Source organism: Apodemus sylvaticus, chromosome 21, assembly GCF_947179515.1.
Source record: "Apodemus sylvaticus chromosome 21, mApoSyl1.1, whole genome shotgun sequence".
Classification (NCBI taxonomy): domain Eukaryota; kingdom Metazoa; phylum Chordata; class Mammalia; order Rodentia; family Muridae; genus Apodemus; species Apodemus sylvaticus.
Window position 1 is genome coordinate 6,157,552 of NC_067492.1, and position 18,138 is coordinate 6,175,689.

Sequence of the window (18,138 nt, forward strand, 5' to 3'; positions counted from 1 at the left end):
CAGCACGTGTGTATTTACCTCAGCACGTGTGTGCATGGCATGCCTGGCCGTCTGCTTGGGGAGGATTTCATGCTGAATACTGCTGTCGCGTCTCCTTGTGAGTTCAAATTGAGGCTAAGGTCACAGTTGTCTGCTCTATGCTCCTCCTTTGCATAGAGACTGATGTTTATAGCACAAGTAAGTTAAAAGGTAAGAATTCATTAAAAAAAAAAGTTTTAACCTTAAGCCACAGTCATCCCTGTATGGTTTTGCTTGGGGAGGCTTGACTGTCTGTCTGTCTGTTTGGCTGGTTGTTTGGGTTTTGTTTTTCAATACTAGGATAACTCACGTGTATCAAGCAAGTGCCCGCACCACTATTAGCCCAGACGCCCTTTTCCTGAACTTTGCTGAGCACCTCTTGGGTATGACCTGGATTCTGACTGTAAGCTTTGCATCAGAGATGACACAGATGTGGAAGCAAGGAGATTTGTGAAAGTTTGGGGGCTTTTGTTCATTCACTGTTGTCAAGATTGACTTTTAATTACATGTGAGGACGGGGAGTACAGATGCCTGCCGAGGCCAGAAGACGGCATCGGAAATTCTTGAGCTGCAGTTACAGGCAGTTGTGAGCCACCCAACATGGGCGCTAGGAACTGTACTCTGGTTCTCAGCAATAGCTGACAGAGGAGGCGCACACCTTTAATCCCAGCACTTGGGAGGCAGAGGCAGGCAGATCTCTTGAGTTCGAGGCCAGGCTGGTCTAAAGAGTGAGTTCCAGGACAGCCAGAGTTACACAGACAAACCATGTCTCAAAATAAAAAAAAAAGAGAGAAAGAAAGAAAGAAAGAAAGAAAGAAAGAAAGAAAGAAAGAAAGAGAGAGAGAGAGAGAGAGAGAGAGAAAGAGAGAAAAAAGGAAAGAAAGGAAGGAAGAAGAGAAGAAAAGAAAAAATACAGCAACAAGAAACCTTAACCATGAAGCCATCTCTCCAGTTCCAGAGCATCGGGCCATGCTAGATTGAATAGAGAAATTTGATCTGAATGAATGAATGAATGAATGAATGAATGAATGAATGAATGAATGAAAAGGGAAAAGGAAAAGGAAAGAAAGACCCAAAAAGTAGGTGGACCTAGCAGAATGGCTCAGTGGGTAAGGACGCAAGCTGCTAAATCTGGGGACTGGCTACAATCCTGGAAGCCCGTGTGTTGGAAGGAGAGAACCAGCTCCTATAAGCTAACCTCTGACCTCCACACATGCCTTTTCTTACACACACTCACACACACGTAGGCACGCGCACACACAGTCACACACACATATTAAAAATGAGAATATTAAACAACAGAGCTGATAGTGTGTTTCAGTCAAGTGCTTGCCTAATAAAAAGCCCTGAATTTGATCCACAGCACCAGATAAGCCAGATGTGGCATACCTTGTATCCTCAACACTGAGGAGCTAAAGATCAAAAGGTCTTGATCAAAAACTCAGTCACTCTTGGCCATGTAGCAATGTTGAGGCTAGCCTGGGCTATATGTGACCCTGTCTCCAAATAATAAAATAATATAAAGACTTGACAGGCAGGCTTTTGAAGAGTCTCTGTACTTAAGATCCCTGCCCAGATAAATGAAATCATACCCGAAGCATCCTGGGAATCCAGGCTACATCCACCCTTTGAGAGACCTGGTCCTAGGGCCTAGGTGCAGATTGAAGACCCAGCATGGCCCTGTGCAAAGGGTTGGGACTTCAATAGTCAAGCTCTTGTTAAATAGGGGCAGAGAGTCTTCTCTGTTTCCCTCATAAGCAAGAAATGCTAGTAACGTGTCACTGAGGAGACATTTCTGGTGCTGTCTGCATGCTCCCATTGCTGCCTGGCTAGATCACCAAGGTGGGCGGGGGCATGGGGGGCGGGGGGGGCTGCAGAACAGGTATAGGACTGTGATGTCAGGGCTGCAGTGGGCCCACATGAGGGTGGCAGGTAAGCTGTCCCGGTGGGCATGGTCCCTGGGTATGCCCCTGTGAACATTTCGTACTGACTGTGAACCTCTCCCTGTCTGTCTCAGTTTCAGTTTGTTGTGTTAAGATTGTTCCCAGAGGCCAGAGCGCCTCGTGCTCCGGAGCACACCGCTTGCGTCCCATGGGGACCTCTGTACCTTCCCTCCGCAGACTGGCAGAATGCTGCGCTTGTGCTGTGGAGACAGAGCAGCTTCCAAGAGCTCTTGAAGGAGAAGGAATTTTATGTAGGTTTCCCTGTCTTCCCTGTGCGTGCATGTGTGTGTGTGTCTGTGTGTCTGTCCCTATGTTTGTGTTGCTATTTGCCTTGGCCTTTGTCCAAGTAGAAATTCATGGAGGGTTGTTCTATAATTTGTTGTTGTTGTTGTTGTTGTTGTTGTTGTTGTTGTTTTATGGAAAGTGAGATTTTGAGATTAGGGTAGACTGGTGTGTGAGATTGCTTTAAGAATTTTTATAAGAAAAAAATTAGATGCTATGAATATTTGAAGCAGAGTATTGCATCATGGTTATGGTTTTTGGTTGGTTGCTTGGCTGGTCGGTTGGTTTCGGGCAGGGTCTCACTAGCCCTGGCTAGCCTCCCTATGTAGACCAGGTTGGCCTCAAACTCACACAGATCCCTCTGCCTCTTCCTAGAGTGCTGGGATTAAACACTGTACCGCCATGGCCCGTTTACACCAAGATTTATTCCCCCTAACTCATGGCCTATAAAATAATTTCTTATCAAATAATAAACTTAACTAGGAACAGGCTAATGGATTAAAAGTAAATAGCATACCAGTTAGAAGGCCAGTGCGGCAGGCATGCTTGTGATCCCAGCGCTTGGAGACCGACACCGGATTGCCACAAGTTTGAGGCCAGCCTTGGGTGCAGAGTAAGGACTGTCAAGCACACTGTGCTGCTTTCAGCAGTTTAAATGTCAGGTTCAGATCTCTCCATGATGAAGTAATGCACCAGTTTCCAACTCGTTACATGGAGCGCAGAGGGTTTTGTTGGTTTGGTTTGGTTTGGTTTGGTTTGGTTTGGTTTGGTTTTGGGGATTTCTGCTGGTGCTGGTGGGTTTTTGGTTTTTTGTTTTCTTTTGTTTTTTGAGTTTTGGGGTTTGGGTTTTTTTTGGGGGGGGGTGGGAGGCTTTTCAAGACAGGGTTTCTCTGTGTATCCCTGGCTGTCCTGGAGCTTGCTCTGTAGACCAGGCTAGCCTCACACAGAGATCTGCCTGCCTCTGCTCCCCAGTGCTGGGATCAATGGTGTGTGCCACCACACCCATCTCAGGTTTTTGTTTTTAAGGTAAAGTGACCTTAATGCTTACCAGCAGTGTGGCTTCTGTGTTTCTTCCCTGCCCTGAATGTTTCTGTGGCTCAGTTATCTTACAGAGACTGGGTACAGCTGGAACTGGAAATTCAACCTGACGCTGATGTTCTCTCAGACACAGAAAGGTAAGAGATCAAGGGCGCTGGCATGAAAGCATCACCACAGTCTGTCCCTGCAGCCATCCTGAGCGCGATGTTCATGTTAGCTGTGGAGAGCATGTGCACACACCCTCAATGTTCAGGTTAGCTGTGGAGAGTGTGCGCACACCCGCGATGTTCAGGTTAGCTGTGGAGAGCGTGCACACACCCGCGATGTTCAGGTTAGCTGTGGGGAGCGTGCGCACACCCGCGATGTTCAGGTTAGCTGTGGAGAGCGTGCGCACACCCAAGATGTTCATGTTAGCTGTGGAGAGCGTGCACACACCCGCGATGTTCAGGTTAGCTGTGGAGAGCGTGCGCACACCCGCGATGTTCATGTTAGCTGTGGAGAGCGTGCGCACACCCGCGATGTTCATGTTAGCTGTGGAGAGCATGTGCACACACCCAAGATGTTCATGTTAGCTGTGGAGAGCGTGTGCACACCCGCGATGTTCAGGTTAGCTGTGGAGAGCGTGCGCACACCCAAGATGTTCATGTTAGCTGTGGAGAGCGTGCGCACACCCGCGATGTTCAGGTTAGCTGTGGAGAGCGTGTGCACACACCCGCGATGTTCAGGTTAGCTGTGGAGAGCGTGCGCACACCCAAGATGTTCAGGTTAGCTGTGGAGAGCGTGTGCACACCCAAGATGTTCAGGTTAGCTGTGGAGAGCGTGCGCACACCCGCGATGTTCAGGTTAGCTGTGGAGAGCATGTGTGCACACCCGCGATGTTCAGGTTAGCTGTGGAGAGCGTGCGCACACCCGCGATGTTCAGGTTAGCTGTGGAGAGCATGTGTGCACACCCGCGATGTTCAGGTTAGCTGTGGAGAGTGTGTGCACACCCGCGATGTTCAGGTTAGCTGTGGAGAGCGTGCGCACACCCAAGATGTTCAGGTTAGCTGTGGAGAGCGTGCGCACACCCGCGATGTTCAGGTTAGCTGTGGAGAGCGTGCGCACACCCAAGATGTTCATGTTAGCTGTGGAGAGCGTGCGCACACCCGCGATGTTCAGGTTAGCTGTGGAGAGTGTGCGCACACCCAAGATGTTCAGGTTAGCTGTGGAGAGTGTGTGCACACCCAAGATGTTCAGGTTAGCTGTGGAGAGCGTGCACACACCCTCAATGTTCAGGTTAGCTGTGGAGAGTGTGCGCACACCCTCAATGTTCAGGTTAGCTGTGGAGAGTGTGTGCACACCCAAGATGTTCAGGTTAGCTGTGGAGAGTGTGTGCACACCCTCAATGTTCAGGTTAGCTGTGGAGAGCGTGCACACACCCTCAATGTTCAGGTTAGCTGTGGAGAGCGTGCACACACCCAAGATGTTCAGGTTAGCCCTGGAGAGCGTGCGCACACCCAAGATGTTCAGGTTAGCTGTGGAGAGCGTGTGCACACCCAAGATGTTCAGGTTAGCTGTGGAGAGCGTGCACACACCCTCAATGTTCAGGTTAGCTGTGGAGAGTGTGCGCACACCCAAGATGTTCAGGTTAGCTGTGGAGAGCGTGCACATACCCTCAATGTTCAGGTTAGCTGTGGAGAGTGTGCGCACACCCAAGATGTTCAGGTTAGCTGTGGAGAGCGTGCGCACACCCAAGATGTTCAGGTTAGCTGTGGAGAGTGTGCGCACACCCTCAATGTTCAGGTTAGCTGTGGAGAGTGTGCGCACACCCAAGATGTTCAGGTTAGCTGTGGAGAGTGTGCGCACACCCAAGATGTTCAGGTTAGCTGTGGAGAGCGTGTGCACACCCGCGATGTTCAGGTTAGCTGTGGAGAGCGTGTGCACACCCAAGATGTTCAGGTTAGCTGTGGAGAGCGTGCACATACACTCAGCCATTCACTTCTTTATTGAAAAACCAAAAACCCACGTGACGGCGTTCCCCAGACACTGGGTTACAGCGTGACAGAGACATGCCTGCACATATATATTGTACCATCGCACAGATAAAGACAAATGAGGTCTATGCAGGACCCTAAACCCACCAGAGCCCATATTGAGAGAGAGTGTATATGTATGCGTATACACACACACACAAAACACATACATGCACACACATATATATTTGAATTTGTGTGTGTGTGTGTGTATTCTGTACACTTTGGTAAAACCACAGTAGACACAATGAGTGGTCAGAGGCTACAAGATAGGCCCTATAAGGACAGGTGACCACTCGGGCTGTCCGCTTTGAGGTAATAGGGGCGGGCGTATGGGAGGGCAGGCTCCTAGGAGTTCCTTGAGATGAGAACCAGTCATGAGTACATCATGACTGGTTGTTGTTAAAGGCCTCATTATAACTTCACTTTTGGTTTTTTGGATTTGGTTTTTTCGAGACAGGGTTTTTCTGTGTAGCCCTGGATGTCCTGGAACTCACTCTGTAGACCAGGCTGGCCTCGAACTCAGAAATCTACCAGCCTCTGCCTCCCAGAGCTTTGGGATTACAGGATAACTTCACTTTAAAAATTATGTTTATTTTATATGTATGGATATAAACCTGGGTCTTTTGCCAAAGTAGCCAGAGCTCTTAACAGCTGCGCCGTCTCCCCAGGCTCCCCAGGCTTACATTTTAACCCCTTGGATCACTGTTATCTTGAGTATTTAGATGGGTTTTAGGGATCCCCTGCGCACCCCTCTTTCTGCTGGACATGAAGGCTCTTTCCAAGCTAGGGAAACACCCCACAGATAAGTCCCACTCCTATCTGTCCTCCACTTCAATCACACTCCTGATACTTGAGATCCCAGCCCACATGGACCAATTGGTGGCCCCTCCATGAGCCTCGCCTGCTCTTCGTGGTGTGAGTTCTCTCCCTTGTGCTCGGTTGTCTCCACTTAGAACAGTCACCATGTCCTTGAGGCCCTCCCCCTGTGCGTAGGTACGACCCCTGTCTTGGCCACTCTCCAGGGATGCACAGTCGGGTTTCTCAGCCTGCACCAGCACAGTTACCTGCTGCATCTACTGGGTTCATAGATGTAGTCAGCGGTCACCCTGCAGGGTTAGCACTCTGCCTAGGCTCTGGTCACAGAATTGTCCCTGAGAGAGGGCTTTTCCTCAGCTCTGGTCCCCTGCCTTGCAGTCTCACTCTCCTGTGATTTGTCCAGCTGCTGGGGCTAGCTCCCACTGCCCAGTCACTGGCCCTGTGCTCCTCTGAGGGAGACCCCTTCAGGATGGTTATACAGTGCTGCTCAGGGCTGACCTAGGCCTTCCATTATTGCAGGCGTGACTTCCACCAGTGGGCCATCTATGAGCACTACTTTCCAGCGCCGTCGGCTTCAGGAGGCTGTGGTGGAGACCTGGAAGCGGCGTGCACAGTCCTTGTCAGCGAGCTCATGAATTTCCACCAAAGGTCAGCCACACAGGACCCAAACCTGCTCCCTGCTAGTGACAGCACAACTCACAGGCTCACAGTGTGATCTTCTGTGTGGACTTCCTCAGTCCGCACGTCATCGGAGCCCACAACGAGGCTTCTTCATGGCTGTGGTGTTCGTTCATGGTGGCGCAACCACATTGTAGGAAGTTCAGGGTCTCACTCTGCAGCTGACTCATCTAGAACTCAATCCTCCTGCCTCAGCCTCCGGAGGGTTGGGTGATAGTCGTAATGGCGGCACAGCAAATTATAACTGGTCAGTCTCCTGTTCCCCTTAAGCTCTTAAGCAGCTCTGGAGTGTGAGGCCATGCCTGTGACCGCTGCTCAGAACCCCCAGGCCTTAGCAGTTCACCTCGGGTGGCAGAGCTGCTGCTCTGGACATTTCATAGAGACTGAACCGCTTGTAGTCTTGTGTTCCTGGCTTATGCCAGTGTGCAGATATTTCCAGGGTCTGTTGCGCAATAGTATTCCATTCCTGTATGGATAAATGATGCTGTGGAACTGCTGCGAGCTGAGCCCGCTGGGTCCTCTCTTGAAGGGAGCTGAGGGGGAAGAGCATTGGTAGGGGCAAGACTTGGTTTTGGAAGAAACCAGGGTTGCTTTCTCTGATAGCATTTACTTACTGTCTTTAAGTTACTCTGCCTCAGAAGCTGCAGGCTTCTGGGCCAATTAACACCTGTTGCTTCACAGCAGGGGACTAATTGTTGGCAAGGCCTCTTCCTCTCTCACCCAGAAGGCTTGCCTCTGCCTCTGGCTTGCCAGGCTGGAGGGAGGTTTGGGGCAGTAAATTTTTATTTAACCAGGAAAACAAAGTCAGGCTCACAGAAGGAAAAACTTCTACCCAAGCAAATGTACATAAACACACAAACGTTCCTATACACATTCATGCACACACATTCATATTCCTATATACACTCCTGTTGGGTCCAACTACTTATATTTATATACTTACATACTTACATCCATATTACATATAGATATGGAGCCAAAGCCCAACCACCACTGCAGAAAGAACTCATTCATTCGGAATGAAAAATGAGCTTCAACCTTTATTGCATAGAGAAAGAAAAGGCTTCTACACTTTTATTGCTAAACAAATTAAACTCAAGTCTGTAAGGAAAAAACTTTGTCCTCTTTAGTAAGACTAAGCCTGCCTTGTTAAGACAAAAACCTGTTCCGTCCAGGAGAAGCCCGCCGTACTGTGCGGAGGCTGCGCTGCAGCCTACATCCTGCTCTCTTCATCCTCCTCATTCTGTTCTCTTCTGCTGCCACCTAATGTCATCGTTTCTAGTTTTTTGTACCTTTTTTCAGGAGAGTAGATCACATGCTATCTATTTCAAAAGTTTACCACAAGTTTAAACAAATTCAAATCATAAACTGAATGAGATGTTTACAACAGAGATGTTTCCATGTGTTTCCGTTAAAACTAGTTATCTAAGTGAGCATTCATTTTCTCTCACTAGCTCCACATGTTCATTGAAAGTTAACTTAGTGTCAGTTAACAATGAGGTTTTGTAGAGATAAACCCAGTCAGAATTACATCTTCTGTCCTTACACCTACAATAAATTGTTCATTCACTTTTATGATCTTTGATTAATTGTTTTACAGCCTAAAGAAGGTATTGCTAAATTATAAATGTATATCAGTGCCTGCTTTTTATCTCAGAAGCCATTAACTTATCTGAAGCCTGGCAGAGTTCTGATTACAGTTTTTATACCAGAGAGCTCTAGTTGTGGCACTAATTATAAAAGGCTTTATAATAACTAGTATAATTTTAGGAATTCTTATAGAATCATTCGGAATTAAGAAATCATCTATCTGTTTGTATAGCATCACTACAAAACAGTACATCTTCATTGGTCTGCATAAAATCTGCCCAGTAGGGTGAGCTCATGCACAAGAATTACTATATTAATTTTATAAGGACAGGAAAGGCATATCGGCTGCAGGAGTCAAATCCTGAGATTTGTCCCTCAGGCCGTGACTACAGGGCCATAGTTTAGGGTCAATGGTGAAAGCCTCTCAGTCAGACACCTGCGAGCCTCTCGCCGTTCCTAGACGCTCCTGACATGGAAGAATATGCACCATCTTTATAATCCATCCGTCATTGGTAGACATTTGGCTGTCCCTGCTGTTTGGCTATTGTAACACTGCTGTGACCTTTTGAGTATAGAACCTGGAGTTACTGTTTTTTCTTGGCATCTGCATAAGAGTGGATTGATGGATAATAATAGGTTTTTCTTTTTTTTCAAAATGTTTTCACGTACTGGCTCTACCATTTCATAGTCTGCCTGCAGAAGAGAGGACTCAGTGTCCCACAGCATTGCCCACGCTGTTCTTTTCTGACTTTAGTCAGAGCCATTCTAGGGGATGAAGTTCTGTTTCATGGCTGGTGTTTGAGATTTTTCTTGTGACCATGGATCATTTAGAAAAATATTTACTAGGATTCTCTCCCTACCCCCAATCAGCCATCCCAGCTGTCTTTTGTGCTACTAGAGATCAAACCCAGGGCCTCACAGACTAGAAAGTAACCTCCTTCTGAGGACACCCCAGTCTTTTCAACTGGACTGTGTGTTGGACTGAGTTGTACTTGTTTACGTGGCCCACGCAGGTGCTTAGCACCCAGACTTAGACAGAATTTCTCTTCTTCCCTGAACTGTCTTTTCACACCCTTGATAATGGTCAGTGAATGAATGAATGAATGAATGATGAATTTGCAGAGGTCTGATTCATTTGTGTTTACTTTTAGCTCTTATGCTTAGCTTTTCCCCTCCTTCATGTAAGGCACGGATCCACATTATTCTTTTGCATGTCTTTGTTGAGTAAACTGTTCTCCCCACGATGGTCCTGATGTCCTTGTCACGGGTCAGTCTGCCACTCACAGGAGAGTCTATCTCAGGCCCCTGGTTCTGTCATATAAGACTTCTCTAATAAGTGTTTTCTTTTTGTTTGTCTAAAGACATGGTCTCACCGTGTAGCTTTGTCTAGCCTAGAACTTGATAGGTAGACTAGGCTGACCTTGAACCCCGAGAGAGACTCCTTCCTCCATATTTTCTTTTCAGTGTGACTATGAATAGAATGGCTTTTTAAAAATTATTCATAGATAATATATAGAAATACAACTGAGGTTTGTATGTCAATGCAGCAAACTCAGTTCCATGCTGTAGCTTCTTTCTGAGTGAGGTCAGAAGAAAACTCAGGCCTTATTGGGTGTGAAGTCACGTCCCTTGTCGGTGCCGTTGTTCAGCTTTAAGTTGTTAAGTGTATGAATTAGTTTTGGGAATTCTTAACCTATGACAAATTACACTTGGTTTTAATACATTTTCTCCTCTTTTAAAGTTAAAAAAAAAAGGTGTAGGTTGGGATGTATGTCTGTGTGTGCTTGTGTCTGTTTGTCTATGTATGTATGTGTGTCTGTCTGTGTGTGTCTATGTATGTGTGTGTGTGAGTGAGTGTCCGTGTGTGTGTGTGTGTGAGTGTGTGTGTGTGTCTACTCAAGCACATGCAAATGCAGAAACCAGGAGAGAGTGTTGGCCACTTGGGGTTGTTTGTGTGGCATCCGGCATGTTAGCGTGCGTGTTCAGATCCACCTTTAGTCCTTAGCAATTGCGAGCACACGTTCCTAACCACTGAGCTGTCTCTCAGACACCCTACCCTTTCTTTAGATAAGCCTTTGCAGTTTAGCATGGCTGGCCTGGAACTTGCTGTGTCAGCCAAGTTGGCATCAGACTTCCAGTCATCCTCCTGTCTCTGCCTCTTGAGTACTAGCAGTCAAAAATAGCATCAGTGCAAAGGCTGGCAGGACACATGCGTGTAATTTCTGCACTGAAGACAGCACTGAGCAGGCTTCTGCTTTATTTTCAGTTCGAGGAGTTACAACCGCTCAGAGGACCCTGATCTGGTTCTCGGTGGCCGCACAGGAAACGAGGATATTCTTTCTAGGCTACAGGTGAGTCCGAGACCAGAGCTCCGTGTGTGCTGCAGCAAACCCACCCTCTGCTAAGGCATTTAGGACGCGTCTGCATAACGGGTGACTGGCTCAGCGGAACCGCACGAGGCTGTGAGGCCACTGTCTCCCGGCTTTGAAATATCCAGACCTTGACAGCAGATCCGCTGCTGCGGTCTTCTGCGCCTTGGTGCTTACTCAGCTGGGTTGTAGGCTCTGAGAAGTGGTTTTCACCTGTGTAGACGAAAAGGAGCACATGGAGCCTTCAGGCCGCATGCGGGTCCGAAATGGGCAGGAGAGTGCCGCCGAGTCTCCCTGGTGGTCCAGTGTCTTCGTTTGTATCTCTAGGTAGCCTGTTTCCAAGCCTCCGTGCCTGATGTCCACCGTGGCTGAGGCACAGCGAGAACTGAGTTAGAGGAGCAAAGGCCACCTGCCCCCTGGGCGGCAGTCAGGGCATCCCCCAAGGGAGGGTGAGCCAGACATAGAGGCCAGCAAACAGAAGAAGCGACTGGGGACAAGGCAGATTGTCCAAAGCCAGCCCCTGATGAGGATATCCTGTAGCCAGCCCAACCTTTTACATTCCTGCCAGTTCCCGGTCATCCATTCCGGGTGGCCCCCAACAGCCAATGGGGTCCAGGCCCTCACGAGCCTCTCATTCTGAACGCTGGTGCTTAGGGACAAGCTCTCAACACTGGCCCTTCGTTCAGAGGACATCTCGGAGCCAAGCCACAGTAGTACATGTCACCTTATCAGGCATAGTCATATCTTTCAGTCTTCAAGGGTCTGAATTGGAAATGTGGGGAATTAGACCTGCAGGTGGTAAGAACTGAGGAAACGCCTCACAGCTATTTGGGACACATGGGTCATTCTTTGATGTTTAAAACATCATATTTATTCTCTTTAAAAAAAATAATGTTTAAAAAAAAAACATTTAGAAATATTCCAAAGTACAAGGGTCTCAGGAACTGTGACAGCAAAATGTTGGCCTGACACTGGCCTAGATCCTAAGTAGGGACGGACAGAAGTCTGTCTGAGTTATGCTGGTGGAGATGGGACGGACCCACCTTCAGCTCATTCCTGCATGTGTGTACACCTGTCTACACCGAGCAGACAGTGTGCAGCCCTGGGAGACCTGGGGGGGGGGGGCACGCTGGGTGTTCCCATGCCCCTTTATGTTTACAGTTTAAAGGTTGCTTTCTTGTTTGTTTCTGTGGTTTTGGGGGCTTAAGTCTAGAGTCTGTCCTCAGGCAAGTGTTCTAACCTGAGCAGGATCTAACCTGAATTTTCAGTCCTCTTGCCTCAGTCTCCCCAAAGCTACTCTATCTGGCTAGAAATGGCTTTCACATGGAAAAACTTGTGTCCTTGTCCCTCCCCACCCCCATCCTTCTCAAGGGTCTCTCAGGGTCCCCAACTAAGGTCCACAGTGAGCCGAGAACTTTCCTGTCCTGACTCGTGTTTGGTGACAGATCAGGGACAAGGTGAAATTGGCCCTGCTTTTTTCCAGGAGATGTCTGTGGACCTGGAGCTGGATCAGGGATCTGTGCCTGGTGGCGGCTCCACCCCTCAGAGCCACTTTCTCTTTCGGGTGTTTAGAAGACGGCTGCAAGCTCTGTCCAGGCCAGACAGCACGGCTGCCAGCCTGAGGAGACAGCAGGAGCTGCTCCTATGCAAACGGTACCGGCGCCGGCATCTCTTCACTAACTGCCTGCTTCTGTTATGTCCAATCCATCCAAGCTTGCACTGGTTTCAGTGTCTTGGTGGCTCTCATAGGAACAAGTGTAAAAGGTGTTTTGAATTCTAGTTCTTTCTTCTTAGATTCAAGAATCCCTCTAGGGCCAGGCGGTAGTGGCACACGCCTGTAATCCCAGCACTTGGGAGGCAGAGGCAGGCGGATTTCTGAGTTCGAGGCCAGCCTGGTCTACAGAGTGAGTTCCAGGACAGCCAGGGCTACACAGAGAAACCCTGTCTCAGAAAAAATCAAATCCAAAAAACAAACAAAAATCCCTCTAGGGAAGGATGTACTATAAAAACACAAGTTTTGGTTCTTTTCTTTTGTTTTTAAAGTGCAGTGCTACTATTCTCATAATGGAACTTTCCAGTTAAGGATCATTCCCTTGGTAGTACATCCTTCTACCTGCTTGTTGAGATTTTATTTATATTATTTCAAGTGCATTGGGGTACCCACAGCGCCTAAACAGGAATGAAGAGCTAGGGACACAGTCAGCTTTTGTATTTAGGACACATAAGCTCAAGGGAGGTCAGTGGGAACTGGAAGGCCCGTGGCTTTGAGTAGCATCACTTGATCGAAAGGCCGCCCCGCCATGCTGTCTTCACCACGATGCACCCCTTTCTTCCCAAGGCTTCTCCTCCGCCTGCCTCCATCTATTCTTGTGGGTAGACCCCAGGCCAGACAACCTGTCCCTCCGAACTGTGAAGAGTTCTTTAACCTGGTCAACTCTGAGCTGGTATGTGCAGATGTGCCGGGCTGGCCTTTCTACCTCTCTGTTGGTTTCGTGCTGACTTTGAACTGTTTTACAGAGAAACTTCTGTTGCCACGGCAGTGTCCTGACCTATGACATTACCATCCACTTCTTCAGGGTAATTTGCCTCCCATGTCACTCTCTGTAGTTGCCTACTGGTGCCCATCAGGGCCTGGGTTCCCATGGGCACCTGGGTGGGCAGACCGCTGAGCCTCAGGGTGGTTTTGCTGCAGGGACTCCTCAGTGTGTGCCTCCGAAGTGAAGACCCAGCACTGGTAGCCAACCAGATCCTGACAGAGTGCCAGACTAAGTGTCCCGTGATTTTGACTTCGGCGCTGGTAGGTCTGTCCCAGTTGGGTTTAAGTTACATTTATTTCTCTCCTCCCGCCACGCTGATGTCTCTATGTATTCATGCATGGAAATCAAAGAACTTTCAGGAGTCAGTTGTTTTTGACTTAGGTCAGCAGATTTGGGAGCAAACCTCTTTTCCTATTGAGACATCTCACAGACCCGAGTTGGGATCTTCACTTCAGGAGGTTCAGTATCCTACCCAGGTGGTTAATATTCACACAGATGTGCGGTAGGGGCTGGAGCACTGGCTCAGCACTGAAAAACTATGCTCTTCAGAGGACCCAGATAGTGGTTCACCCCTCCTCTCTCAGTTCCAGGGGATCGAACACCTTCTCATCTGGGATGTGGGAAGCATGTGCCCACATTTAATACATAAACGCACATGCAGGCACAATCTCTCTCTCTCACACACACACACACACACACACACACACACACACGGTGCAGTCACCACCCACCCACGCTATTGCATCCTCTTACAAAGTCCTCAAAGCTCACTGGAGGCTCCATGTCAGCTTCTCGGCATCCCAAAGCACAACTGCTACCCGCAGATGCTAGTGACTGGTCCCAGGAGCTGTTGAGGCCTCCTAGGACCCCCGCGGCCTCCGTCTGGTTTGTTATTCTAACCAGAGTGGAGATGGACAGGTCAAGTCATGGCCAGCTTCGTTTCAGTGTGTAGCTAGCTCTTTTAAGGTGTCTAGATGGTGGCCGGGGTGCAGCGTCTCTCATGGTGTCCATGACAACGTCCTTCAGCTGCTGCTTGGTGATCTTTCATTCTCATAGTTGTGGTGGCCAAGCCTGGAGCCGGTGCTGTGCGGTCAGTGGAAGAGATGTCATCAGAGCACACTGCCTCGAGAGCTGCAGCTGCTGCAGGAGGCCCGGGAGTTTGCCAGCAAGTAAGCTGAACCGGCGTCAGGGAGGAGCCCAGCTGCTCCTTAGCCAGGCTGTGTCCACGGCATCCTCCGAGTACTGGGGTCCAAAGGGAGCCTCGGCTAGAGCTGGCTGGCTGGCTGTTCAAGGGAGCTGCTCAAGTGTCCCTGCAGACTAGTTTCACCAGGTTTGATTCCAGCTCTCCCTGGCCCTGCATTCTGCTCTAGCATGTATTTAACACAGGCTGCCCACAGGGATAGGCTAGGGCAGGGAGCAGGCCCTCACATCGCTCGTGCCTTGAAGGAGAGCCCAGGTTTCTGCGAGTCCTGGCTGACCTACGCACATGAGGAACACCAGGTTCCTCCAGCATCCAGGGAGTTCTCACAGGGCCTCAGCAAGACACTGCTCTTTCTGGAGGACTCCCTTCTGGAGCCAGTTTTGAATCCATGATGTCTGATCAGAAGTACTCCAAAACCTGCTCAGTAACCAAGCAGGTCGTGCTACCAACCTCACTTCTCCAGAGAGATCACATTACTTCTTTGACTCCTAAGGTGAACGGCATTAGTTTTCTGCCAAGCTTTTACTCTTATGGAAACTAAGATTTCATGCTAGTAATAAAGTCTGACTCTTGGGCTAGCCCTGTCACAGGCCCACACGGACAAGCTAGAATATTGAGAACTCAGTAGTACTGTGGCTCTTCCTTCCTGGCTCCTGAGCCCTAGTTTCCCATTATGAGTTGGGTAGGACCAAGCCGGTTCCCTCAGAATGCTACACACCATGTGCCTTGTGTACAGGGCTGGCCCCAAACCTATCAGGTTTTCCCTGTGGAGACACGCACAATCATTTGTCGTGACTTGGCCCTGCCTGGTGTTTGAAGGGAGAGCCCTTCTGTTAAACAGATACCTGGTGGCCAGGAGCACGGCAACCAAATGTCTGCCCTGGTGTTTGTGTGTCAGCTTCGCCTCCGACTCAGGGTCCCCAGCACCCAGACCCGCCTGGATCGCGGCTGCTGCGCTGCACATTGCAGCTGTTGAAGTTAGGAGGGAAAATCTCCCTGGACATCTGAGAAGGCTGGACGGCGAGGGAGAAGAGGTAAGAGAACTAGCTTCCAGGGACGTTGGCCCACTGGCTTTCCTTTTCCAAAGACAAGCATCAGATTTGGGGTTGTTGCTCCATTTCTAAAGCTAAGCAATAAGCTTAGTGTTTACTGGTAAAATGCCTTGACTTTTGGAAGAGTTTTGTTGGGCTGGTTTGTGCCTGCATTACAACCTAGACTTACCAGCGTCCGCACCTCCGTCTTTCCATTGCTGTACCTGTGACCCATGCTGCAGGGCACACAGAGCACCTCAGGCACACAGGCCGCAGCTCTGCCTCCCTGCACAGGCACAAAGAGGAACTGTTCCAACCTCTAAGCAGAAGCACAGTCAGGCTGTGAGTGCTGGGCCCTGGAGAAAGTGCCTTCCCTGATCAGTACTTACATGACCTCTGATGTGTGGACCAAGGTTTGTTGGGGATACAGAGGAAATGAGCACCAGCATTTGGGAAGGAAGTCGCTCCCTCAGTCAATACAGCAACCCTGGTGACTCATAATGTATACGCCAACCTAAGAACCACATCAGTAGGAGAGCTAATTGTTTAATGACTATAATATAAACGCCCCAGGATTCTTCCACGTCCATTTTTCTATTGCTTTTGAATTCATATTAGAAGGAATGTTAATAGCTTCAGAGCCATGTGGCGAGAGAACTGATTTCTATAGGCTGTCCTCTAACATGCATGTGTGTACACAAAATAAAATGTAGCAAAAATTGTTTGAAATGACCCTATCGGCCATAATTTATCCTAAATAATAGTAAGCCTGGACTAGTGGTTCACACTAACAATCACAGCACTTAGAAGGCTGAGACAGGAAGATTGCCGAAATGAGTCTGAGGCTAGCCTGGGTTACATAGTGAGACCCCCATACCCCCCTCCCCCAAGATCCACTGAGGCCCTAGGCTCTAGCCATGGGCCTTACTTAACCAAGTGTGTGACTTTCATGTAGAAACTGTTTCCCTCCTAGCTACTGATCGCCCTCCTGTTCTTTTCCTTGATGAGTCTACTCTCTTCCTACGTGACACAACAGGTAAGTCAGACTGCTCAGCTGAGGTAGACTTTTCCCTGCAGCCCTGGCTGGGCAGGAGCACCAGGTACTAAGTTCCACTCAGACTTGAGATCTCTGGGTATCTGAGGCTGCCTCTTGTCTGGTTTTCCTTTTGAGTGCTTGCTCCTGGGCTTGGCACAGCTACCTGGTGGGCGTGGCCATTCTTCAGCTTGTATCACCACTCTTAGACTTTACAAAGTAAAGGAAGCACAAAGGCCAGCCTCCCACCTCCTCGGCTCTTCTGAGGGCTCTTCTGTGGGTCACAGGACACTGCTGAGTATCTGAAGGCTGTGGACATCTGTGCTGAGGTCCTCCTGTGCTTGGAAAGAAGGAAGGTGTCCTGGCTGACGCTCTTCGAGTTGACAGGGACAGGTGAGGAGCCCGTGTCCCTGGACTAGTTGGAAAGGTTGGCTCTACCCACAATGAGACAGGCATGAATGCAAGAGCTTCCATGGCAACTGTGTCACTTCAGAAGCAACCTCCACATAGATAACAACTCTGGGCGGTAAACCTTCATGGGATTTACTTTTTACTGAGTCTGGGTAATAACTAATTCAGGGCACACTCACTTTTAAAGCTACAGAAGAGCCCATCCCAGGCACTCAAAGGCCCAGGATGCTGCTGGCCTGGAATGGTCTCAGCAGACACACTGTAGGGGAAGCAGTGGGAGAGGGACCTGGTCGACTCCAGTCTCTGTTCTATGTGAGACCCAGGGGAAAGGGACCCTCTTCCCAGCAGCTCTTACAGTGCGGTTTGCAAGCCCCTCTGAAGGTCGCCATAGCTACACAGAACCCTCCCGGGACACATGACATCTTGGGTTCAGGAGCCCACAGAGCTGATGGAAACCCTCCGTTTTGCAGATGCCAGGCTGGGGCCCCTCCTCTACTCAGCCCCAGAGCAGCACACCCGGCTGCTACCACTTGCTTTCTACAGGTAAGTTAGTCAGCGCCAGCAAGCCCAAGCTCATGGCACCTGCCTGGCACAGTCAGAGGAATGGCAGTGTCTTCCCAAGGTCTCTCTGGGTGGGAAAATTTGCCTGTCAGTTTGTTCCACACATGTGTAGTTACTGAGCTAGCTGCTACTCACCCCGCAGCGTCTTCCCAGCCCTCAGCATCTTGCCTTTCCCTGCAGCCTCCTCTCCTACTTCAGCGAAGGGGCCACTGTCAGGGAAGCAGCTTTCCTGCATGTTGCAGTTGACATGTACCTCAGGCTGGTGCAGCTCTTTGTGGATGGGGAAGCCAGGACTGTGTTACCTCAGGCTAGTGGAAGCGGAAGGCGCCAAGGGCACTCTGAGCTCCAGGTAAGGGCCCAAGTCTGTGGAGGGGACCCTCTGTGGGAGCCGCTGGTGAGATGTGCCAGTTCAGTGTGCCTGAACCTTGCCTGCCCGTCTGTGTTCTAGGGTAGCCCTGTACAACTGATAACAAAGGCACGTGTTTTTCTGCTGCAGCTAATACCTCAGTGCCCAAAACAGTGCTTCTCCAACATGACAGAGGTAACAAAACCCAGAGATGTCCTCCCTGAACCGATCTCAAAGCTTAGATAAAATGAAGCCACAGCCCTGTGACA

General features: G+C 49.3%; 1 protein-coding gene across 5 annotated transcripts in view; it reads left to right on the forward strand.

Moving 5' to 3' along the window:
- Fanca (FA complementation group A) overlaps nucleotides 1-18,138 on the forward strand; it is a 53,064-nt gene that overhangs the window by 34,501 nt on the left and 425 nt on the right. Inside the window, exons 28-42 of one of the 5 annotated variants that reach the window (XM_052167199.1) lie at nucleotides 2,036-2,212; nucleotides 3,345-3,418; nucleotides 6,632-6,760; nucleotides 10,647-10,731; nucleotides 12,233-12,402; nucleotides 13,088-13,193; nucleotides 13,267-13,326; nucleotides 13,442-13,546; nucleotides 14,343-14,455; nucleotides 15,329-15,521; nucleotides 16,492-16,554; nucleotides 16,839-16,944; nucleotides 17,433-17,505; nucleotides 17,704-17,872; nucleotides 17,972-18,064. In XM_052167199.1, the coding sequence (XP_052023159.1) occupies nucleotides 2,036-2,212; nucleotides 3,345-3,418; nucleotides 6,632-6,760; nucleotides 10,647-10,731; nucleotides 12,233-12,402; nucleotides 13,088-13,193; nucleotides 13,267-13,326; nucleotides 13,442-13,546; nucleotides 14,343-14,455; nucleotides 15,329-15,521; nucleotides 16,492-16,554; nucleotides 16,839-16,944; nucleotides 17,433-17,505; nucleotides 17,704-17,872; nucleotides 17,972-18,064 (1,716 nt within the window). Of the gene's footprint in view, nucleotides 1-2,035; nucleotides 2,213-3,344; nucleotides 3,419-6,631; nucleotides 6,761-10,646; nucleotides 10,732-12,232; nucleotides 12,403-13,087; nucleotides 13,194-13,266; nucleotides 13,327-13,441; nucleotides 13,547-14,342; nucleotides 14,456-15,328; nucleotides 15,522-15,760; nucleotides 15,919-16,491; nucleotides 16,555-16,760; nucleotides 16,945-17,432; nucleotides 17,506-17,703; nucleotides 17,873-17,971; nucleotides 18,065-18,138 lie in introns of those variants that run through there. The other 4 variants (XM_052167201.1, XM_052167202.1, XM_052167203.1 and 1 more) reach the window with 4 other exon arrangements.